The sequence below is a fragment of the Ictalurus furcatus genome, chromosome 18 (assembly GCF_023375685.1).
Source record: "Ictalurus furcatus strain D&B chromosome 18, Billie_1.0, whole genome shotgun sequence".
Classification (NCBI taxonomy): domain Eukaryota; kingdom Metazoa; phylum Chordata; class Actinopteri; order Siluriformes; family Ictaluridae; genus Ictalurus; species Ictalurus furcatus.
The window spans coordinates 1,147,610-1,172,500 of NC_071272.1; the positions used below are offsets into that span (position 1 = coordinate 1,147,610).

The 24,891-nt window shown below is 42.8% G+C and overlaps 1 protein-coding gene across 1 annotated transcript in view; it reads left to right on the forward strand.

Moving 5' to 3' along the window:
• The first annotated feature begins 1,773 nt into the window (after positions 1–1,773).
• col27a1a (collagen, type XXVII, alpha 1a) overlaps positions 1,774–24,891 on the forward strand; it is a 63,834-nt gene continuing 40,716 nt past the window's right edge. The window contains exons 1-9 of the mRNA XM_053649359.1: positions 1,774–2,202; positions 5,186–5,256; positions 8,761–10,496; positions 12,060–12,113; positions 14,276–14,329; positions 14,715–14,768; positions 15,848–15,901; positions 20,197–20,241; positions 22,082–22,135. Coding sequence (XP_053505334.1) covers positions 2,150–2,202; positions 5,186–5,256; positions 8,761–10,496; positions 12,060–12,113; positions 14,276–14,329; positions 14,715–14,768; positions 15,848–15,901; positions 20,197–20,241; positions 22,082–22,135 — 2,175 coding nt within the window. The 5' untranslated portion in view covers positions 1,774–2,149. The remainder of the gene's footprint in view (positions 2,203–5,185; positions 5,257–8,760; positions 10,497–12,059; positions 12,114–14,275; positions 14,330–14,714; positions 14,769–15,847; positions 15,902–20,196; positions 20,242–22,081; positions 22,136–24,891) is intronic.

Genomic DNA, 24,891 nt, shown 5'->3' on the forward strand with positions numbered 1-24,891 from the left:
GGACTTTGAGAGGTGGTGTCCACAGGGAACCTGGGTGAAATGGGCTGCACTTTTTAGACTTACCTCTGGTCCCAGCTCCTCCCTCTCAGGAATAACCATTATCACAGCCACAGGAACCACCTCTCTCCATGGTTTCAGGTGGTATACTTGCAGTGCATCACCTCTATCCGTTCGCCTGACCTCATAGTCGATTTGTCTGACTTGCCGTGTGACCTCGAAGGGTCCTTGCCACTTTGCGAGTAATTTAGATCTCACTGTGGGTAGTAAAACGAGTGCTTTTTCTCCTGGTGCAAATTCCCATAGCCGAGTACCCCTGTCATACAGCCGGGATTGACATCCTTGAGCCTGTAGCAAATTCTCCTGTGTGACTTGCCCCACCATGTGATTTGCTCTCAGGTCAATAACGTATTGAATTTAATTTTTGCTATTAGAAGATTCCTCCTATCAATTTTCTCTAATGACGTCTGAGATGCTGCACGACTTGCATTTGTACAATAATTAGAATGGGGGAAACCCCGTGGAGGCTTGCAGGACTTCTTGTACTGCAAGTAACAGAGGCTTGAGCCACTTGTCCCAATTTCACGCATCATTGTGAACGAACTTACGAATCACATTTTTAAGCATTTGGGTTAACCGTTCGAGCAGCCCATTCTTCTGCGGATGGTGAACACTGGGGCAAATCGACTTAGTCACCAACAATCCATAAAGTTTGGATCTTGTCAATGACATTAACGTAGTGCCTTGGTCAGTCAGTTCCACTTTTGTCATCAGTCCACAGAACATTCTCCCAAATGATTCGAGCATCATCAAGGAGTGTTTTGGCAAATTTCAGATGAGCCTTAATGTTCTTCTGGGTTAGCAATGGTTTTCACCTTCCCACTCTTCCATGGATTCCATTTTTGCCCAGTGTCTTACTGATAGACTTGGGAGGCTGCCCACCTAAGACTCCAGAGGGCTGTTCAGCAGCAGAAGCATCTGGCCAAGCAATCATTGATCACCTCACCTCCATCTCTACATCTAAGTCCTTGTTTCACTAGACTCTAAAATTCTCAAGTTCCATTCACCTGAGAATTCCCACCACAATACAAACGTTCCATGTGTCGTTACTATGTAGTTACATGTCTGTCTACACCATCCCTACCTTCTGTAACATCCAGCCAGACAGCCAGAGGGTGCCATACCCCGAGTCCAAAGACATGCATGGTAGCCTGATTGGCTTGTCCAAAGTGTCCGTAGTGTATGAATGGGTGTGTGAGTGTGTATGTGAGTGTGCCCTGTGATGGATTGGCACCCTGTCCAGGGTGTACCCCGCCTTGTTCCCCATGCTCCCTGGGATAGACTCCAGGTTTCCCCGTGACCCTGAAAAGGATAAAGCTGTATAGAAGATGGATGGATGGATGGATGCTGCTTACATTTCTCCTTTAAGAGTAAAAACAGCACAAAAATCTTGTAATGGTAAGTTTGTAATGGTCACTGTTGGTTTCTACAATAAGAGAGGGCTCTTTTAAGCGATTACTTTTCAGACCATGGGTTCGAAACGACTCTTCAAATGGCTGCTATTAACATTTCTTCTTTTCAAGTCCCCTGCCTAGGATTCAGATATTTCTGTTCAACAGCATTGATAATCATAGCTTTCGTCCAACACGTCCACAGGTTAACAATTCAGAGAATGATCAGTGAAAAAAAAAATTATTTATAGCCAACTAAAGAGGCGGCGTGTAGTGGAGCGAAACCCGACACTATCCCGCGAGCGCTTCTCCGCGCGGTTAGCCTTTTTTAATGGAGGTGTGTGTGTGTGTGTGTGTGTGTGTGTGTAAGGGGGGCGGAAGGCGGGTGGGGGGGGGATGTAAAAAGAAGAGGGACGCCGCCGGTCCGCTCGTGCCTCCAAAAGCCCATCTGGAACGCGAGCGCGTGCGTCTTGCCCGCATAAATGCCTGGTCCAGAGGCGGCGGGACTGCAGGAGAGAGAAGAAGCGCGCGCGGAGCCGCGCTGCACCAACGGATTATTTTTTGCTGGCTCTCTCGGGGGGTCAGAGCGCGAGACCAGGATTCTTCCTTTTAACACATCCGGACGATTGGCCACACGGTACCGGCTGGTGACGGCACGTTAACGGATCAGGACTTTGAACTGGCAGGACAAATGAATACAAATGAATTTTGCGACCCGAAGGAGAGACCGCGGTACCTCTCACCTCCACGCAAAGTAAGTGGACTTTAGGAAGCGGACTGTAAGGAAAGTAAGCGCGCGCGGTGCCCTGAGAGCTGGCTTGTGTCACTCTCCTCTAGAATAAACTGTGTGTGTGTGTGTGTGTGTGTGCGTGCGTGCGCGTGTGTGTGTGTGTGTGCGTGCGTGTGCGCGCGCCGTATGAATGGGGGTGTTGTGTAAAGGACTCGAGCAGCGCACTTCACCTGTGTGTAGTTTGGCGACGACCCGAAGTAGAAATAGCTCTCAGACGAACAAGTCGAGGCTCGATCCCAATCGGATGTAGTGCACTAATGAGGGTGCAGAATTCGCTCATTTCTGACCTACACTTGAGTTCCTCGGGTGTTGTGTATAATTGTTGTGTATCATTGTTGTTCTTACCTTCGTAAAAGCGTTGCTCCTGCATTTCCGGCCCGTATTAGTTCCTATTAGTTGTAGAATTGTGTATAGAACCCTTAAGGGTTCCCCCTGAGGGACAGCTGAAGAGCCTTAAACAGTTCAGATATTTTCTCAGAAGAGTTAAGATATGTTCTGGAACTGTACCTAGATATCCCAGACATAGAGATGTGTGTATGCTAAATATGGGTGTAAGGAGTTTCGGGTCCGGTGTACCGCACCGTGTCCTCACACCTAGGCTATGCCATTTGGGACCGAGCCCAGGTGTAGCCGTGTTTTGTGTTTTATTTATCTATATTTATATATTTGTTTATGAGGTTGGTGACTTCGGTTTTTTATTCGATTCCACGTATTCAAGAGGGTCTTGTTCATTGTTGAAATGACTATTTGTGTGTGTGTGTGTGTGTGTGTGTGTGTGTGTGTGTGTGCGAACGGTCTGCATGTTTAGTGCCAAATGACACTTCGTCATGTAGTGCACTGCAGAGGCTATAGTACAGATGGGCTTATACATTATTTGATGACCTGTTCACCCTACTGCATGACCTATAGTAGGGAGTCTGGAGCTGAGTCACATAGCGTTCCCTGATGGACGTTAAGTGCATTACATCGGATCTTGTATCCGTTATTTAAGACCCCGTGGATTGGTGTCAGTGAATGTGAGCTTACTGAAATAAGCTAAATGAACGAACGAATGACTAAATGAATAAATGAATGAATGAGTCATGTTTTCAGAGTCTCTTTTGGATTATAACAAGTAGCCTACATTATAATCCAGTGGCCTGCTATGGCCGATGTTGTCCACGAGGGGGCGATTAGACTGCACAGGTGCTTATTATCTATGATCTATTCCGGGGAGTTAAATATGTGGTCTGGAGGATGAGTGTAACTTAGTAACGCAGTCCACAGATTTAATCATGCATCCCAGAAAGGTTCTTCTCTCTTCGTTTCATGCAGAACCATACAGCTGAGGGTTTCATTTTCACAAAAGGTTCAAAGCTAAAGTAGTTTAGAAAACTAGAGCTAGAACCACCATAGCTCTCACAGCCTATTGGCATGTAGTTAATGTATTTGTCTTATGCTAGTTTCCGGAAGGACCTTAAAACACAATGGGGCATGCTTTTATAAGAAAAGTATCGACGGAAAAATGATAATTAGATCATAATTCAATCACTGAACAAGAGTGGGTACCACGCTGGAGTCGTGTCATTTCCTACAACAGTAGGGTACTTCCTGTAGTGTTTGATTTGTACTCCAGCAATATCCCAATGATTACATATTAGGGAGTTGTTTTTTGGTTCCTGTTGGGGTCCTGTTCGTTCAGTTCGTTTCCAAGGTTCACATCTCTCTACTTACAGTATGTACATGAAACTGAATTTGTGCACCAGCGCCCTCTACTGGACACACATACACACATACACACACACACACACACACACACACACACACACACACACACACACACAGAGTCTCTTGCTTGTCTGTTTGTGCTTAGTTACTGTGTGTGAGGTCAAAGAGCAGACTGAAGAGTTCTGTGGTCAGACGTTTTACTTCCTGCCTTTACTCCCATGCCACTCCTCAGGGAGTCTGGGAGTGTGTATTTGTACATTTTTCACACACACACACACACACATACACTAGCTGCAGATAATGTATAAATCTTATATAGGTCTTAGTATCTATCACTTGTGCTGTTAGTGTGCCTTCAGTGATCCCACACAAACACCTCAGTCCTCATATCCCACATAAACACTTCTCTACTAGTACAGAAGTAAAACATTTTTGACCAAAGTTTATATTTCTCAGTATGACGCAACCCACGGATGCTTGGTTAGTAGTTAATGCTACCGCAACATGTCTTTTCTTAGGCATTTACTAATATGTTTGAAAGAAACGTTGCTTTGTTTTGTCTGGCTTTGCGTTATTTGTAGACGTAATGGATGCATACTAGCGTGCTAGCTAAATTGTTAGCCCCAGTAGCTAGATTTTGTCATCCATATTTCCCAGGTGACTAGCAACAAAGCTCGATTGGCTTTAGAAACTAGAAAGGTGACCACACTGTGTATGTCTCTTTCCATTTCAAAAACACACATAGAACGGTGAATAGTAATGTTTAAAACTTTGTTCCTGTATGTTTAACGAGGAAGATTCAATCACGATAGCTAGCTAGTTAGATAGCTGCATGCCCTGTAACTGTCTGAAAAATCTTCACCTGAAAAGTGTTTTATTAAAGGTTTTGAAAAAAAAAAACCTTTCAGGAAATCGGTGGTAATATATATATATATATATATATATATATATATATATATATATATATATATATATATATATAAAGGATAATCTTGTGGTTGCATACTGCATGGTGAAAAATAAAGTGCTCATGGTTAAGGAAAAATGTCTGGTGTTAACATAACCTTAGACATTCAATAGGTTACACATTGTTTTACTTACACACACACACACACACACACACACATTTTTGTTCACATTCTTTCTTAACCGTGGTGTTCTAAATGAGTGTAAATCAAGGCCGTTCCAAGTCGTGTTAATCATTTTTCTTCTCTACGTATATTTCTATCTGTTTGTTTAGGAGAGCTCTACTCCTGTGTACTCTTCTGTGTTGCACGTGTTCTTCAGGATTCACACAAGCGCTGTCTGAAGGTAGGTTTTTATTTGCATTTATTTACTTAAATTATTATTATTATTATTATTATTATTAGATTTTACTCATTTAGCTGATGAACTAAAAGTGCTCCATGTCCAACAGTGGCAGCTTGGCACCTTCACCACCGAGCCACCATGTGCCATGTAACTGGTAGTGTTACATTGTATATATGACTGTGCGTGTGTGTGTGTGTGTGTGTGGGTGTGCGTGGGTGTGCGTGCATGTGTGTGTACATGTGTGTGTGTGTGTGTGTGTGTGTGTGTGTGTGTGTGGTCAGGGGATATGTCTTTTACAGCTCTCAGTTATAATGGTTTAATGCAGTCTAATGCAGTTAGTCAGTTTGGTTTGTCTCTACATGTTCAGTTCAGTTATTCATATGTATTTATACACACACATACACACACACACACACACACACACAATATTTCAGCACTTTTCCCTTTCTTTTCCCAAGGACCCCACTTACTGCAGTCTTTCCATCATGTTCTCTAATTTTAGAGATGTGAGAAAGTCTTTTCCTTCCTGTGTGTGTGTGTGTGTGTGTGTGTGTGTGTGTGTGCGTGATCATAAGGGGTGATGTCTTTAAAAAACAATGGCTGTTTCAAAGAGTCTAATGTAGTTCACACACACACACACACACACACACACACACACACACACACACATGTATTATTATATTTGTAAGGTTTTCCAATTAACTGGGTAATACTGTAACAAAAATAAGGATATTCCCACTATTAACCCAAATGTTAACCAAACTAAAATTAAATTTGGTGCTATAAGTTAAAAAAAAAAAAGAAATAAATCAAAATCATCCGTCTTCATGAGGACCAGCCAGATGTCACCACAAACTCAAAATTGTCATATTCCTATAATCTTTAGAGATTACACACACACACACACACACACACACACACACCTCTTACAATCCTTGTTACATTGACATAATTATTAATGCAGCTAATTAACGATATGCCCACACCTTAACCTAACGTTAACCTTAATCTCAGTAACCCAAAGGAAATCTCTTGGCTGTTTTCGTTTATTTATTTATTTATTTATTTAAAATCTTTTTCTTTTTTTTAAACAAACAAAAACAAAAAACAGAGGTTCTCATGTGGCCCGTTCAAATGTCTCCACAAGGTCAAAGCAATCAGATATTCCTCTCCTCATGGGTCCTCATCAAGACAAGTTTTTCCTCTCTTTTCCCTGAGACCTCACTTCACTTACTGCAGTCTTTCCATTATGTCCCATAACTTTATAGATCTGCGGATCTGAGTTTTTTCGTGTGTGTGTGTGTGTGTGTGTGTGTGTGTGTGTGTGTGTGTGTGTGAGTGTATGAAGTCTGACTGCTCATGTCATATATGCTGAACATCCACACACACACACACACACACACACACACACTAACACAAGATGCTACATCTGGCAAAATGCTTCACTTTAAGGCTTTTAGTTACCGTAGGGGCAGAAACACACACCCTGTCTCATATAGGGAAGCTGTCTGGGTTTAGAGCTGGCCAGATCTTGAAGTGTTTGTATGTGTGTTTCTGTGGTGAAGCCAACATTGTTTCTGCTGATTTCAGAAAGTGCACTAAAACACACACACACACACACACACACACACACACACACACACACGTTCCATCTGTGGCCAGTTAACTCTCTCCATACAGCCTGTTTCCAGGCATTGTAGAGCAAAGTGATAGACACGCATTCAGACATGCTCTTGACTGCAGTCATTCAACTCTGTCTTAAATCATGTTTTCCCAGAAGATCATACACTCCTCCCCAGGCACACTCACGCATATGGAGGCCAAGTGCTATACACTGTTTGCACATTCATGTGACTATGATGTAATGCAGAGCTCTGGATCTCACTAACGGTAGTTCAACAATGGCAATACTTTAACAGGAGAGTTAAACAATGAGAGTCACAGATGAAGAGAGTGAAAAAGAGAGAGCGGAGCGTGTGTGCATGTGTGCATGTGTGTGTGTGTGTGTGTGTGTGTGTGTGTGTGTGTATGTGTTGGGGGGATTAAGTGTATAGGGCTTTAGAGGACCAAATAGAGAGTGATCTTAGAATCTTAAATGTCAGGAGTATTGTATAAGAGCAATTCAGCTGAAATACACAGCATAATTTTTTTTCACAGGAAAAAGAAAGTATTTAAGATATGTTAGATATATTGTTTGGGTAATAAAATGAGCTAATATGAAGGTTTTACAATTTTATCTGTATTTTAAAAAAAAGTTTTAGACAGTAATTAATGCAAGGAAATATATAAGAAGCAAGTTGTTTGTTTTTCTTATAGGACATTATGTTTTCAGGTTGTCCACCTGTCCTCCATCCATCCATGTGTCCGTCTGTCTGAGATTCTCCTGTGTGTAACATCTCAAGAACGAGTGATTTGAGTGTTAGGATTTGTATGGAATTTTCATTGTTACCAGGAGATGAACTGATCAGATTTTGGAGCCAAGGTCACAGCAAAGGCAAATGTCTGAAGTAGTTTTTTCAGACATAGTTCAATAGCTTTCCTCCAGTTGGAATACATTGTAAGGGTATTTCAGACATACAAATTTGTAACGAGAAGGACTGGACTGTTGGCAGCGGGGGCATCCCCATCAACGCTGTCAAGGTCTACTTGCAGGGATTTGTATGAAGTATTGTGTGCTGTACTTCTTACAGTGACTAATTAAAGTGAAAATGGACCTTACGCATCATAAGGACTATAAAGTGTTTCTGATACCGTGTCCTTTGTTGATGTTGTGGGGTTTTTTTTATTTGACAAGAACTCCGAGGTCCTAGGTTCTCTCACCCCAGAGGTTTTCAATGGGAATCAGGTCAGGGGACTGAGAGGGCCATGTCTAAAGCTTAATTCTGTTATCCCTGAGAGATTTTTTATGGATTTGGACGTGTTTTTGAATTAATGTGCTGCTGGACCAATCACAACCCAGTTGTAAATTCTTGGCCCAGGCAGCCAGATTTCCATTTAATGTCCAATGGTACACCACGGAGTCCGTGGTTCCATATATTCTAACAGGGTTTTGAGGGCTTTTGGAGGAAAAACAACCCCACGGTACCGTAAATCCTCCACTATACTTAACAGTGGGGGTTGGGTTCTCTTCTGTGTAACTATCCTTGTTTTTACGTCTAACTCACATTGAGTTTAGATTGTCATGTCACAAAGCTTTATTTTGGTCTCAGACCACAGAACCCAGATCCAGTCAAACTTCCAGTAGCATGTAGTAAACGCCTGAGACTTATTTTTGTAGTTAGATTAAGCAAAAATCTTTAAATCTTAATTAAGCTAATTAACCACAAAGACATTTTTTCGTAAAACATCTTTATGAAGGATGCCAATAATTCTGGAGCCGTATTATGTTCACGTGCATACAGATGTGCATAAACGTGTCTCTGTGTGAATGGGCATGTCTGTGTGCTTTTGAGTCACCGCACATTTGTGTGTATTAATGGGCATGTATGTAAATCTGTGTTGCAGATGTGGACGTGTTGCAGCGGCTGGGTCTTCGCTTTGAGCAGGGTCCTCGCTCTGTCCCGTTTGGTGTCATCCCACTCCACTCCAGCATCATCCTCACATCACGGGCGCGTGTCACTGCTGCCACACGCTCCGTATTCCCACAGCCTTTCTCCTGGAACACCACACTCGTGCTAAGCATACGCTCACATCGTGCCAACTCTGCTTTCCTTTTCTCGGTTTTCTCTGGCTCACGCCTCCAGTTAGGCTTGCAGGTGTCACCGGATGACCTTACACTCCACGCTGGGCCTGGCAACTCGGTTCGCTTTCCGTATCACCTTCATGATGGCCGCTGGCACCACCTGGCCCTTGTGCTTGCTGGCCAGACAGCCACCCTGCTGCCTGCTTGTGACAACGACAGCAGTGGAACAACACAAGAGTTTCCACTACGTCCTCCGTTTCAGCATTTGGACCCCCGGAGCACCTTCCGACTGGGCGGAAGCAGTGCTTTGCTACCTAACATTGAACCCTTTGAGGGTGCAGTGTGCCAGTTCGATGTGGTACCCACAGAACAGGTTAACTATTGCAAGGCCATTCGAAAGCAGTGCAGAGAAAATGACACCTACCGGCCAGCAGCGCCGTCTCCCCTGCTGCCTTTACCCTCCACAATGGTGCAGTCATCCACATCTAATCACACCCTTGCAGTCATGCCCACTCTAATTCCCTGGACACTCCTGAATGGCTCTGTCACACCTAGAGTCAGAACCAGCCATGATTCGACAGGGTTTCGAGCCACAGCGACTCCTCAAATTCCCCCAACTCAGATAGGATTCAAACCGCCACCATTGCATGGAAACTCGGACACTGCCACACCGTCACCAACTTTCAGGGCACACAAAGAGCTAAACCAAAAAAGCCCCAAACCCCCAGCCTCCAAGCCCATGTTGGGAAAATCCATCACTGACACCAAACTGACCGGATCCAGACACACTACAGCAAAAGCTCAAGCTCAAACTGTTACTGTGAAACCGTTACACATGTTTACAAGTCCAAAACCTGCTGTCTCAAATCCCATGAGTGTATCAAAACCCAGCAGCTCAAAACACACACGCATATCAAAAGCCTTCAGCTCCAAACCCACCAGTGCATCAAAACTTAACAGCACCAAACCCACTAGTGTGTCAAAACCGTCTAACTCAAAACCAAATAGTGTATCAAAACCTGCTAGCATAAAACCCACAACCATATCAAAACCCACCCATTCAAAACCGTTAGCCTCCAAACCAGCACTAGTGAAGCCCTCTAAACCCACAATTCCAAAAGGGCCCCTTCCCAAACCCTCCCCTACTAAACCTCCATTAGAAACAACCAGAAAAAAAATCACAGGAAACGTACTGACCCCGACTGTCAGTCCCACGCAGCGCCAATTAAACTTATCAATATCTTTATCTAACAAGATTCCCATTACCCCCAAGAAACTAAGCCCTTTGCCAACTAAAAAGGTCCCAAGCAGCACCAAACAGACACCCAGACACATGCCCCCCATGCCCAGGACCACACCTGTCATCCCTGTTGTTTCAAAGATGCCTCCAATCACTCTAGTAAAACCTACCAAAAGCTCAGTGGTACATGCTACCATGTTGGCCCCAGAGACAGGGACAGTTCTGCCTGCTGATGGACTTCAGGGCTGGGATATGGATCTAGGACTTTTTGCTTCTCAGATTGGACCTCCAGGGCAAAAGGGAGAACTTGGACCTGTGGTAAGAACCCAGATTATTTTATTATATACTGCGTTTTTTTTTTTTTTTACACCAGTAAAGGGGTTGAAACTGAAACAGTAACATCCTATGAGTTCCAGTTCACGTGAACATGAGATGCACGCATACAGTCATGTACGCATAGCATAAAGTCCTGCAAATCATGTGAAAAATGATACCGGTTTTGACACGTGGTAAAATAGTCATGCCAAAACATCATGGGTTTTCTAAAGACCGAGGTGAATTTAATTGGTTTGCAAGAGAGATGAATGTGTGGCGAGGTCAGCAGTGAACATTTCGTGCGATTGAGTAACACACAAACCCAAAAGGAAGTCTGCCACTTCCTGTAAGTGTAAAATGCAGAGAGAACATTACCAGGAGTGTGTGTGTGTGTGTGTGTGTGTGTGTGTGTGCGTGCGTATGGAATGCGACTCCTCTGTTATTACCAGTTTATTAGCTGAAGTGCACCATTATCCACCTTAATCACACACGCTGTTTTGTAATTGTAACTTACCCTGCTGACACACCTCGGACACCCTCTTATTTACACACGCGCGCACACACACACACACACACTATACAGTCTACACCTGCCCTAATGGACATGAGACCCTCTCATTAAACCTATTCTTTGGTAATAACACATAACCCCACCCTATACAACACACACACACACACACACACACACACACACACACACACACTGTGGAAGCAGAGGAGCCGTGAGCATCACAGTGCATACTAGGCACTTTAAAAAGGAAATGTCTTCCCACAGTGGTGGACACTGAGGTGTGTGTGTGTGTGTGTGTGTGTGTAGCCGTGTGACGGAGAATGCACCTCTAGTGAAAAAGCCACTGTCCCCCTTCTGTAGATGCATAGCTGTAACCCTTAGAGATTCTTTACATAAATACACACGCAAAGCCCCAACCCTCAAGACTTTTCGTCAATAGAGCTCTTTCATCCATCGCCACGTGGCATTGTGTGTGCGTGGGGGGTGGGGGGTGGGGGTGTGTGGAGTTCACAGCGAGAGAGGGAAACAGAGAGATTTTATTTATTTTTTTTTATCTGTGTGGGAACAAAACTAATCTTCATTATTAAGGTCGACATCAAATAAAACGCTAACATCAAATGAACCGTAGCTTTTTCTTTCTTTCTTCTTCTTCTTCTTCTTCTTCTTCTTCTTCTTTTTTAATTAGATTTTGATTGAAGTAGATTTAGTTTCAACTCATTATTTGCCATAACAAGTGTTTAGCCTGTGGCCTGATAGAAAAAGACATAACAGAGAAGCATAATGATACAACAACGGGTCACACACACACACACACACACACTCACACACACACACACACACACACACACACACACGCCTTCTAATAACTTCCTGTTTCCTCTATATATTTCGTTTCTAATCACTGAGCTGTAGTTTAGTTCTGAGAAGTAGTCTTATATGCGCAAACACACACAGAAAGAACGAGTCAATAAAGACTTTTGTGTATGTGTGTGAGTGTGTATATTTGGGTATATGTATGTAGAAGTATAACTCTTGGCACTTCTTTTTTTTTGTAGGGAATTCAGGGACCACCAGGAAAACCAGGAGCACCAGGAAAAAGGGGCCCACAGGTGTGTGTATATGTGTGTGTGTGTGTGTGTGTGTGTATGTGTGTGGGGGGGTATAAACAGGTAAAGGTGTGTGTAAAAAGGTGTGTGTTTATAAAACAGCATCCAATAAAAGGTCACACATTATTCCAGTGTGCTAACGTCTTCATTCCAAAAGAAGGAGCCAGAGTTTTGGATCTGAGAGACCTAATTAGTTTGTGACCATATCGCTGAAGGATGCGTACTTCTACATTGCAACTGGTGTGGACGGTGTGGATGGTATGCAATTGGCTATTCCTCCTCTTCTGACCTTTTTTTTTTAAATTTTTTTTTAGTTTTAGTGCCTAGGGTGTTAGCAAAAATGTGTGAGAGCTGCCCTAGTCTGTCCTAGTCGGCCTTAGAAAGAAAGACAGCCAGACACACAAAAGACAGACAACTCTCTGTGCAACGTGGTCCGTATATAGGGAAGATACACAGGCGCTGGCACACATTTGGCCAAATCTATAAGAGTATGCATTTCCACTACTGTTGACACTACAACACATCCAGCAGACTATGCAATCCGTGTTGTTCATAGCCTGCAGTTTCGGACTGTTTTTGACATTACTGATGAATCCACCTTACTGTCCCAGATGAATGGGTCACTGTGGCATAGCACACCACTCTCCATAAAATGATGGATCGGGCCCCTGGGAATGACCCCAGGATAATGGCACGTTTGCAAAGGGTCAGACACACTCTTGTGATTGTGCATGCAGACTGAATGGTATTTAGGTGAGTGAAAGTTTTCTCATTAATGTGCAAAAAACGCTGGGAATAAATCCCCCATCTCGCAAAGGTTTTGCAGAATCTACTCGAAGCATCTCTTTCTGGATCTACCCTCAAAATGTAAGTGGCAGATTGATGGATTTCTTTTGGGAGCACATGTTCTTTCTTTATTTTTTTTAAATCTTAAAGGTGAGGAATGGTTCTGGGCCCACATTGGGACTTGGCCTTGGTGCTAGAAGTTTGGACGATTTGCCATATATATATAAAAATATATATGAATGGAAGACTGAAAGTGGCTTTTGCTTAGGAAAGCTTTTTTGCTGTCCATCACTCAAGCGCTACGTGGAAGCATCTGCCAGTTGGCGCATCGCTGACCAGGTGTTTGTGTGCTTTGGGGAGCACCATAAAGAGCTCTGCTGTCTAAAGACAGGTTAGCCCACTGGGTAAAGGAAGTGATTGCGCAAGCATACTTGAACACAGGTCAAGAGGCACCTTGTATTAAATTTTGACTCATGCTAGGCCTACCTTTGATGCAGGCTAGAGGAGTGTTACTTGCAGACTTATGTGAAGAGTTCACTGTCTACCTTCTCCAGATTTTACCGACATTTTGTAGCCAGTGAGCTCTGTGGTGAGTCTCACTCCTGTTAGTGAAAAGTATCAGACTGCTGATTAATTCTTATCCTCAATGGAGTACAATAGAACCCGTAGTATGCAATATGTGCAGTGTGCGTACCTACAGTATGTGTGTGTGTCTGTGTATCTACCTAATAGTGAATATTCATTATCATGCCATTAAATTATTGTAAATATGTTAGATGATTATGAGACAGAGACTGAGAAACACCCACTTCAGTGTTGGGCCACTGCACGCAAGCGTACACACAAACACATAATACACAGATCGGGGTCTCACCCTTGACCCGTGGCTAAGACACACGTGGGTGTGATGTGTTTCGTTAGCAACTGTTGCTAACGTGAACTCATACACCCATGTGTCAAGACCAGGGGTCATATTAAGCTGTGTCTTCCTGTCTGCATGTCTTGTGTATGTGTGTGCTGGTTTGTTTGTGTGTGTTTGTGTGTCACTTACGTGTGTGTTTGTATTTGTATGTGTGTATGTGAGTAGAGTTTGAAAGGAGCGCTGTCTAAGTGAATTGTTAACTGTGCACACACACACACACACACACATTTTCATAACCATACAGTTTGGCATGTTTAAGCTCTTTTTTTTTTTTGGTAATAGTCCGTTCCCCTTGCTGACCTTGAGCTCAACCTCTTATTTGAGTTCTGTAACCAGGAAGCACATGCAGGATCACTAGGTCAGAGGTCAGAAGTTTCAGCGTTTTGACCTCGCTTCTGACTGTTTATGTTTGCGCTTGCACCTCTTGCCACTTTCACTCTGATGATTTGTGTTGCAGGGACCACCCGGGCCACACGGCAATCCAGGAAGACCAGGTCCCCCAGGCTTAAAGGTATCAAGCCGTCTTTGACTCTATCCTGTTCTTCATGTGCCTTGTATTGGGATTGAAAGCCTAGATTAGTGCAGTTCCAAAATAAAGTTGGACTGTGTGTAGGAGTGTATTCTTTCTGGGGACGTTGTGGGGACTAAATGGAGGTGCACAGCAGGGTGCACGTGTAAACAGTCAGGATGTAGTCCTCCATATTTATATTTCTCCTACTCTTGTTACAAATGGTCAAGTAAACCAAACGCACACACAAAGGCATGTATTCACAGACAGTTTGATAGCCAGAATGTCTCAGAGTTTAAAATACTCATTACACTCCTCAATCCCCATCTCTCAACCCCTACATCACTGGCCGTCTCTTACACTTTTTATGCCTTTTTTTTGTTTTCAGGGGAAGAAAGGTGACCCTGGACTTTCACCTGAAATAGCCCCTAAAGGAGAAAAAGTGAGTGAAGAACACCCCTACAATACCCCGTGTTCACACTTTTCTAAGATATTGGGAAGTCCGTCAGCCTAGCGACAATAAACTAATCAGAAAGATATCTTTTATTATGGTTTCTGTTGCAGAGTTCCATCATCTTCAATTATAGTTTGTTTTCTGTTTGAAGGAGCTTAAAGAAGTCATGGTCTATTTCCGTGAAGGCTTGAATGTGAGGGTTAAATCAAATTTGACTAATTAGACGACTGGGTCAGAGCATCTCCAAAACAGCAGGTCTAATTTAATTTACATTTAATTTACCCACCAAATGTGGTCCAAGGACGGATAACTAGTGAACCAGCGACAGGGTCATGGGACCCAAGGCTCACTGATGCGTGTGGGGAGCGAAGGCTCGCCCGTCTGGTCCGATCTCACAGAAGGGTTACTATAGCACAAATTGCTGAAAAGGTTAATGCTGGCTATGATAGAAAGGTGTCAGAACACGCAGTGCATCGCAGCTTGCTGCAGATGGAGCTGCGTAGCCACAGACCGGTCAGAGTGCCCATGATGACCCCCTGTCCTCAACCAAAAGCACCTACAATTGGCATCTGAGCATCAGAACTGGACCATGGAGCAATGGAAGAAGGTGGCCTGGTCTGATGAATCACATTTTCTTTTACATCATGTGTGTGTCGCTCACCTGGGGAAGACATGGCACCAGGATGCACTATGGAAAGAAGGCAAGCCGGTGGATGAAGTCCGATGGTATTCCCTAATGGCACGGGCCTCTTTCAGCAGGATAATGTTCCCTGCCATACTGCAAAAAATGTTCAGGAACGGTTTGAGGAACATGACAACATGACATTTCACATATCAGCAAACAATTTTATTTTTTTTTGCATGAAATCACTCGGATGGAAGCATTGCTTTGTGCTCACACTGATCTTAAAGGCAGTCAATTAGACAAATGTGCCAAATGTTCAAGACATGAATGAAAGCTAAATTCTCTAATCCTGCTCTTATATGATTAAGATTATGATTATGATTATGATTTCCTAGCATTGCCTATTGAGTACATTGCTCTTAATATTTGTGTTTGTTTGTAGGGAGATCCTGGTATTATTGGTCCAGTGGGTTTACCTGGTGCAGAAGGTCAAAAGGTAGGTAGCAGAACTGCTGACAAAAATTTCATATAAAAGTGATGATGCCTTTTTATGCTCTCTCTCTCTCTCTCTCTCGCTCACTCCACCCCCCTCCCTCCCTCTCTCTCCCTCTCTCTCTCTCACTCCCCCCTCTCTCTCGCTCTCTCCCCCCCTCCCCCTCTCTTGCTCTCTCTCTCTCTCTCTCTCTCTCTCTCTCTCGCTCACTCCACCCCCCTCCCTCCCTCTCTCTCCCTCTCTCTCTCACTCCCCCCTCTCTCTCGCGCTCCCCCCCCTCCCCCTCTCTTGCTCTCTCTCTCTCTCTCTCTCGCTCACTCCACCCCCCTCCCTCCCTCTCTCTCCCTCTCTCTCTCTCACTCCCCCCTCTCTCTCGCTCTCTCCCCCCCCTCCCCCTCTCTTGCTCTCTCTCTCTCTCTCTCTCTCTCTCTCTCGCTCACTCCACCCCCCTCCCTCCCTCTCTCTCCCTCTCTCTCTCTCACTCCCCCTCTCTCTCGCTCTCTCCCCCCCCTCCCCCCTCTATTGCTCTCTCTCTCCCTCGCACACACTCTCTTGGTGTCTCTTGCATGCATTTTCTCATGTTTTAAGTTAAGTTCTTTATGACTCACTTTTCTGTCTCTGACATATACTCTGTGCTTCTTTGTATAGACATACTGTAGTGTCCCGTTGTGTGTGTGTGTGTGTGTGTGTGTGTGTGTGTGTTGTCATGGTTATAAACGTAAACACTGCAGGGAATCCCCAACTGAATGACTGAATGTTTAACACAGCTGTGACGCAGAATCAGAGACACACACACACACGCACATTCCAACTCATCTTCATAGGTCTATGTGCATTTAAGCATCTTACACGCACACACGCAGAAAGAGCGAGAGAAGATCTGGAAAGATGTTATCTTTCTCCTGCGTTTTTTTCTTCTAGTTTAACTAACCTACAATAATGGCTATTTCTCTCCTGCTGCACGAATTTGATTGACCTTCAGCCTCGATCTGCCATCAGTATGCTAATGAATTCCCCCGAACGCTCCATAGGTAAAACTAATCCACACTGAGCAGTCTCAGAATGTTGGCTTGGTACGTTCACATTCTGTGACTTGTGCTGCGTTTCTAGAATATTATTTTCCTATTCATGCGTTTGGTTTTTAATTTCCGTTTTCTGAATATTAATATCAAGCTAATTTTCAGCGTTAGCATTTTTGTTGTTTTTTTGGGGGGGGTTTTTTGGGCACAGTATCACCTACAGAGCTGGAGAGCGTTCTAAAACAAACCCTACAACCTCAAGACACCAACAGTATTACATTTCAATGTCCAAACGCTTTTGCTTTCACCTCACCTAAAAAGAACTCGCGCTACTTTGAGCACTATTAGAGTTGGAACCAGAAAAGCCACTTGGCAGTGTTTATTTTTTTAATAAACAAAAGTATAGGGTTAGAGTTGACCTCCTTATCATAATACGCATCTGTAACACAATTATAACGATGCCAGATACCTCACATGACCTTCCGTTTGCTGTTCTTTGTTTTGGACACAACATTCTTAGGGGCTCAGCCTGGAAGTGCTCAGTCAAGTTGCTGTAGACATGAATTGCTTTGGCACACGGTCAAATCGTTTACCTATTACATTACGTACAAAATCTTATTATCCTGCACACTTAAAGATATTATAGGTGATTATTCCTGTATATAAGCCGAGAAGCTCAAAGTAATGACGTATAATGATGCTGAAGTGAGTACCGTGAAGTGCCTTTCACCTTTCACAGAATATCACCAGCCATTTTTTAAAATTTTTTTTTATTTTTAAAAAAACTAGAATATCACAACAATATCATCATATAATTCGGACAATGCAGTATTACAAATGTACTGCTACTGTCGTAATAATTCACTAAAAAGTGAATAGTTCTCAAGAACGAGTAAAGGAGTCATCTGGTGACAAATTCCTCGAGGAGTTCATTTGCAGAATACTTTTAATACGTGTACAACTGACGCAAAATGATCGGAAAATGTTCGATTTTCTGTTCTGTTCTTGTGATAAGTAATCAAGTGAACACAACCTCATCAGCAGTATATAAAGAATGCTAACATTAGCCTATTGTTGTTAGGGTTTCAGTAACTTGCTAGCTTTGCTAGCTTCTAGCTACATAGTTAGCCATCTAGCAATAATATCCCTTTACACATTATCCTGAGCATTGCCTGTGTCATCTGTAACATCACTTAGATATGTTTAACACAACTGGCAATTACTACCGGAAGTTACCTTTTCAGTTTCATACAGAGATTTCTTACTGTAAAGCATCAAAAGATCTGGCTAGCTAGTCTTAGCCGTACACGGTAGCTCAGCGGTTAAGGCGTTCGGAAGGTCGCGATCGCAAATCCCGGCTCCACCGTGGCTGGATCCTCGAGCAAGGTCCTTAACGCTCAACCGCTCAGCTGTGTCCGATCTCGTTTGTAAGCAACTTTGGATTAAGTATAAATACATGATTTCAGAGGCTGGGTGGTGAGCTATGAAATGCTGTTTCTTTCGAAGCATTTAACACTGAAGAGACGTGATAAACTGGGACACAGATGCTCATTTGTCTCACAATGAGCATCTGCGGCCTGAATTGGCATACAGACTTTCAGGGTTAATTTTATAATAATAATAATAATAATAATAATAATAATAATGATGATGATGATGATGATGATAAATATTCTAGGTTATTTTCCACCAACTGATCACAGTCACGACACTAAAAGCGTCTGCATCTTCACTACAGAGCAGTACTGTACCTTCGTCTGACCAGCTGTTGTGTTTCATAACAAAATCAGTAATGAAAATACTTTTTTACGTCATTTTGATGACAAATAGAAATCCACGTTATGCCAAAATTCATAATTTCAGCTAATAAAGACAGAAACAAAACATTCTGAAGATTGTATGTGTGTGTGTGTGTGTGTGTGAGTGTGTGTGTGTGTGTGTGAGTGTCAGTGTCAGTGCGTGCGTGTTCGTGTGTATGTGTGTGTGTGTGCGTGTTCGTGTGTGCGTGTACGTGTGTTTGTGTGTGTGTGTGTGTGTGTTCGTGTGTGTATGTGTGTGTGCGCGCGCGTGTGTGTTCGTGTGTGCGTGCGTGCGTGTGTGTTCGTGTGTGTGTGTGTGTGTGTGTGCATGCGTGCGTGTGTGTTCGTGTGTTCATGTGTGTGTGTGTGTGCGCGCTTCCGTTGAAAACACTGATGAGAAAAGCAGCCAACCCTCAAAAACACAGCATGCAGTGTTTAATTTCACAGCCTTGGCTGAGAGAAGAGAAAAACACAGGGAGTGTGTGTCAGCGTCTGTGAGTGTGTATTTAATGTGCATTTAAAGTACATGTTTTTGCATGTGAATGGATTTCCAGACACTGGCAGGTCAGGAAGAGTCCTGCAAAGACATAAATAACCACACATTTCCCACTGTATCACACACACACACACACACACACAGATCTATCCTGATGTATTAACGACCCGTCACATGTAGTACCAAGCTTTTCTGTTTTCATGTTTTACATTAGACTCTTTTGTCAGTTAGACAGTTAGTCCAAAATGATTGACAATACTTTGTCATGAACTTGAATAGGCCTTGCTTACTGTCCTGTACATTTGCGGGTAGGCATCTGCAATTTTCATGTATTATGTTTTGACACAACATTACTAGATTGGACTTCTCAGACGTGAGAATATTGTTCTCTATATTATCCTCTTCAGAAGAAAAACAAGTGGATGATAATAATCAAAATCACATGAAGCAATTTTTGATCATGTCACCTATTTTTGACAATTTTTCTTTTCTTTTGAGTCAAATGTAAATGTTTTAAAATGATGTACTTTACCGGTGGATTATCTACAAAACAGAGAGTTATTTTTTTTCCCCTCTATTGTATCAGAGTAAATAAATTGGTTTGTTCTTCTTACCAGAGCAGCTGATTAGCATCAGGATTTATAGGACGCTAGTAGAGAAGAAAACATGCACACACACACACACACACACACACACAAACACATTACTCTTGATTACGCTTGGATTTTACTTTTGATGCATATTTTCCAGTCTTGCTGCAGTAGGTCTTGCATTGAGCCTAAAATATTTATGGGAACATCTGCTGGAAAACATTTACTGTATATCTCATATATACAAATAGGCAAGCAATTTGACTCACACACACACACACACACACACACACACACAATGTTGCATAACAGGATGTATATAAATAAATATATAAATATCAGAAAGCAGCAGCTGACATGCATTTTGTTTTTCCTCTTTTATATTTACAAAAAGGGGCAAAAAGGCCATCCTGGACCACCTGGTCTCCCAGGGGAAATGGTGAGTCACTCACTCACACACACTCACACACACGCGCACACACACACACACACACACACACACACACACACATACACACACACACCCCACATATGATCGCAAATCCAATGACACAAATACATAGTCAATCATTAAACTGTAGCCTGGGGCAGAGGTTAGGAATCTTTTCAGCTGGCAGAGCCATAAAAGCCAAAAAAAAAGTTTATGATTTTTTCTTAAAAAGCCAGAGGAAAGTTAACATATGTTTGATGTTTCTTCTTCTTATTATAGTTATTATCTTTACTATTATTGCATAATTTAATAAGCGGTAATGTAATAAAGGCCATTTCACATTTTGCATGTTCTTGACCTAACAGCCTGCACTTCACCTAATAGTCCTGTAGGTGGCACTTGGACTTCATTTAACCAACTACGATCGTTTCATCAAATGGTAAATCAATACAAGATGCAGTACGCAAGTGAGAGTAAATACAACACTACTTACCATTAATGCGACTTCCATAAATGCAAATTCGTCTGTCTGTTTTTTTCTTTTAGCCATTTCACCTTTGCTAAAAAACTGAAAAGAGACTGGCTACGTAGTTTTCAACCGATTTATGCTGCACATTGTCCATTGAAATTTGAGCCACATCATGATTGGGTGGTGTATATATGATCAACGGGCATCGATTATGAATTATGTAATATTTTATAATATGTAGAGTTTTAATTGAATTGACAGCCAAAGGTAATCACTGAAAGAGCCATATATGGCTCGCAAGCCATAGATTCCCGACCCCTGGCCTAGGGTGCTCTGATACCAAGTATACTCCTGAGCACCCTTATGTTCAAACGTGGTATTCATTATGGACAAACCATGATCAGCACAGAAATCCAATAACAAAACACCACTCTGGTTCAGATCGGGTGGACCCTTCCTCACAATCACTCCCCTCCAGGTTTCATCGCCATTACTCACAAGTCCCCCAGAAGAACTATGGGGTCTCCGTCAGGGGCACCTTCCAGAATCCCACCCAAGGACTCCAAGAAGGCAGAATACTCCAAACTGATGTTTGGTGCAAAAGCACGAAGCCAAAGGGAGGAGACCCTCTCGTTCACCGGGGGAAACCCCAACATACCAGCGCCAAACTGGGGGGCTATGAGTACGCCAACTCCTGCTCTGTGCCTCTCACCCATGGCGACTCCAGAGTAGAACATAGTCTAGAACGTCTCCAGGAGTTTGTTACCTGAGCCCAAGCTGTGCGATGAGGTGAGCTCAATTATATCTAGAGGATATCTCCACCTCCCGTACTAGCTCTGGCTCCGTTCCCACCAAGGAAATCATTGGTCCGCCAAGGCCTCTACCTTCGACTGCCGCCCAATCCACAATGCACCAGACCCTTACTACTCCTTCTGCAGGTGGTGGGCCCACAAGAGGACGGTTTCACGTAGCTCGTCCTAACTCCATGGGTAAAGTCCCGATCACCGGGCGCTTGCCGACGAGCTCTTTGCTTTGGGAGTCCCTACCAGGGGCTTTTCACCCCAAAAACATAGCTCCTAGGATCAGCTGGACACACAAACCCCTCCACCACGATAAGGTGGTGATTCATGGAGGGCCTCATCTCAGTAACCAAAAGGAAACTTTTGTGCACTTTTAGTTTTTTTTATATATATTTATTTATTTTTAAAAAAAACAAAAGCTGAAGGTTTTGTAAATAATCTTTTGAATAGAGTGTGATTCTTGTCTTACTTCATCCAGTCCCAATAGTGCAGTGCTCACTCACATGCATATATGCTATTAAATCTCTCTCTCTCTCCCTCTCTCTCTCTCCCTCTCTCTCTCTCTCTCTCTCTTTTTCAGGGGGAGCAAGGGCCCGATGGAAGTGCCGGTGCCAAAGGTTATCCTGGCAGGCAGGTGCAGTAGATCTTCTGCCGTGAAGTGTGTTTCTATGTGTGTGGGTCTATGTTTCAGAGTGTTTGTCTGATGTATGTGCTTGTTTTTCTGTCTGTCTATCTCTTTTCTTTCTGGGGCCTTGATGTACTAAAGATTTTTGCAAACTTCTGCATGTCTCCTACATTCTGAATGAGTATAGAACTTATACTGATAAGGGCAGAAAACAGGTAGAATTGATCCAAACTGATGAATTTCGTGCTCACAGTGTGATTTACTAAAACCTGACAGTCATTTTACAAATCGCAGTTACACGAGTAAATTAGTACAACCGATGGGCAGGGATTAAATTTGCTTAAATCTTCCTACTATTATGTGACATGAAAAACATGGAAAAAACCCACTTTCAGCATCACAAACTAATGAGAAGTTTTTTAAAAATCATTTGTATGTCAGGAAATAAAGTAACATATTACATTATAGACAACATTTCAGACACACACACACACACACACACACACAAAATGAAGGCTGTCAGCGATTACTTGCAAATACAGAAGCAAGTGTGATAGTCTCCAGAAAACCTGTGGCAGATTCTCCAAGATGCTTAATCTAGCCAGCCAACGTTCACATTATACTTTATGAAGTATACCAGAGACTACTGATGCGTTTTTAAGAAAGCAAAGGGCGATCACACCAAATACTGATGCCCTCAATAACCACTTATATCCTTGATATGTATGTACACACTCTTCCTGGACTCTCTTTGAGAACCAAACTTCGCACAGCTATCAAGAACCTACCAATTAATTAAAGTACTGTTTCTAAAGTCATGTAAATTAAAATTCTTTATTTGGGACGCTACAAAACTAGGGCCTGAATCTGAGTTTTAAATCCGTGCATCCAGTAAAGCACCAACTTTCCCGTTCAAGAGATTAAAGCTGCAATTAGTTGTAACTTTTATAAAGGTTAAAGGTTTAAGAGCTGTTTTAAATATCCTGCTTTGTTTTTTTTGTTTTTTTTTTGACTTCTTCACTTGGTACTAGATCAGCATAAATGCATAAAGCCAGAACTTCTTGGGCAAAACGTTCTCTATTCATTCCTGCATCTTGAACTCATAATGGTGGTGATACGAAGCCTTCTGCTGCCATTAAAACAAAAGCTTTGTTTTTATACCGAAAGAGAAATTGAATTACGGAAATAGTAAAAGGGTGTTTTTCATTTCCCTACTATCGTCCAAAGTTCATATACAGTCCGGTTCATAAATATTTGGATGCCGACAAAGTGATTTGAACTGTGTAACACAGTATATTGGAGATTGAATCATTTAAAATGGAAATAATTTGAGTTAAAGGTTCAGGCTTTCAGCTTTAAATTGTGGGTATTTACATCCAGTACGGTAGGAATTACAGCACTTTTCCAGCGCGGTCTCCTGCATCAACCCCCACCCTCTACCAGATTTTAAGGGACCAAAAGTTATTGGACAGTTTGCTGCCCTGCGGTTGGTCTACAGTTGATTTCAAGTGTGGCGTTTGCATTTGGAATCTGTTACGGTTAACTCTCAATACGAAGTCCAAAGAGCTCTTACTGCCGGTGAAGCAAGCTATCATTAAGCTGAAAAATCAAAACAAACCCACCAGAGAAGTAGCAAAAACATTATGTGTGGCCAAATCAACTATTTAGAACATCCTTAAAAAGAAAAAGAAAAATGCACTGGTGAGCTCAGGAACACCACAAATCCCTGAAGAACACCGAAAACACCGGTGGTAGATGGCAGAAGAACTGTTTCCCATGATTTTTATATGGCCAGCAGGATGAATTCTGAAGTGTATCGTTCTATATTATCCGCTCGGATTCTGCCATATGCTCCAAAACTCGTTGTACAGTGCTTAACAGTGCAGGACAATAACCCAAAGCATACTTTGAAAGCAACCCAAGTCTTTTTAAGGCAAAGAAGTGGAAGGTCCTGCAATAGCCAAGTCAGTCACCTGATCTGAATCCAGTTGAGAATGCATTTCACGTGCTGAAGGCAAAACCCAAGAGCAAGAACAAGCAGGACGTGAAGACGGCTGCATTAAAGACCGGACACAGCATCACCGAGGACGAAACCTCGTGCCCGGTGATGTCTATGGGTTCCAGACTTCAGGCAGTCACTGACTTCAAAGGATTTGCTAGCAAGTATAAGGACTACAGGTCTTCCAAGAACAAACAACTTACCAGCCACTTCTTCCAGTACACCTGAGAACGGTTTTAAATGCAAAAGCAAACCGTGATTCAGTTGAATTGTTATATATATTTTTTTTAACGTCGTAATTATGCAGTCTCCGTTTCCGACAGTTGGGGACAAAAAGCAACTAGCGTACTACAGCTTTCCATACACTAGATGTCAGTAGAGACCTGTACTGATAAAAGATCTTACTGAACGATCAATACGCACACACACACACACACACACACACACACACACACACACACACACAAAATGAAGGCTGTCAGCCATTACTTACAAATACAGAAGCAAGTGTGATAGTCTCCAGAAAACCTGTGGCAGATTCTCCAAGATGCTTAAACTAGCCAGCCAATGTTCACATTATACTTTATGAAGTATACCTGAGACTACTGATGCGTTTTTAGAAAGCAAAGGGCGATCACACCAAATACTGATGCTCTCAATAACCACTTATATCCTTGATATGTATGTACACACTCCCTGTGATGGATTGGTATACCCCGACTTGTGCCCCATGCTCCCCGGGATAGGCTCCACGACCCAGTAGGAT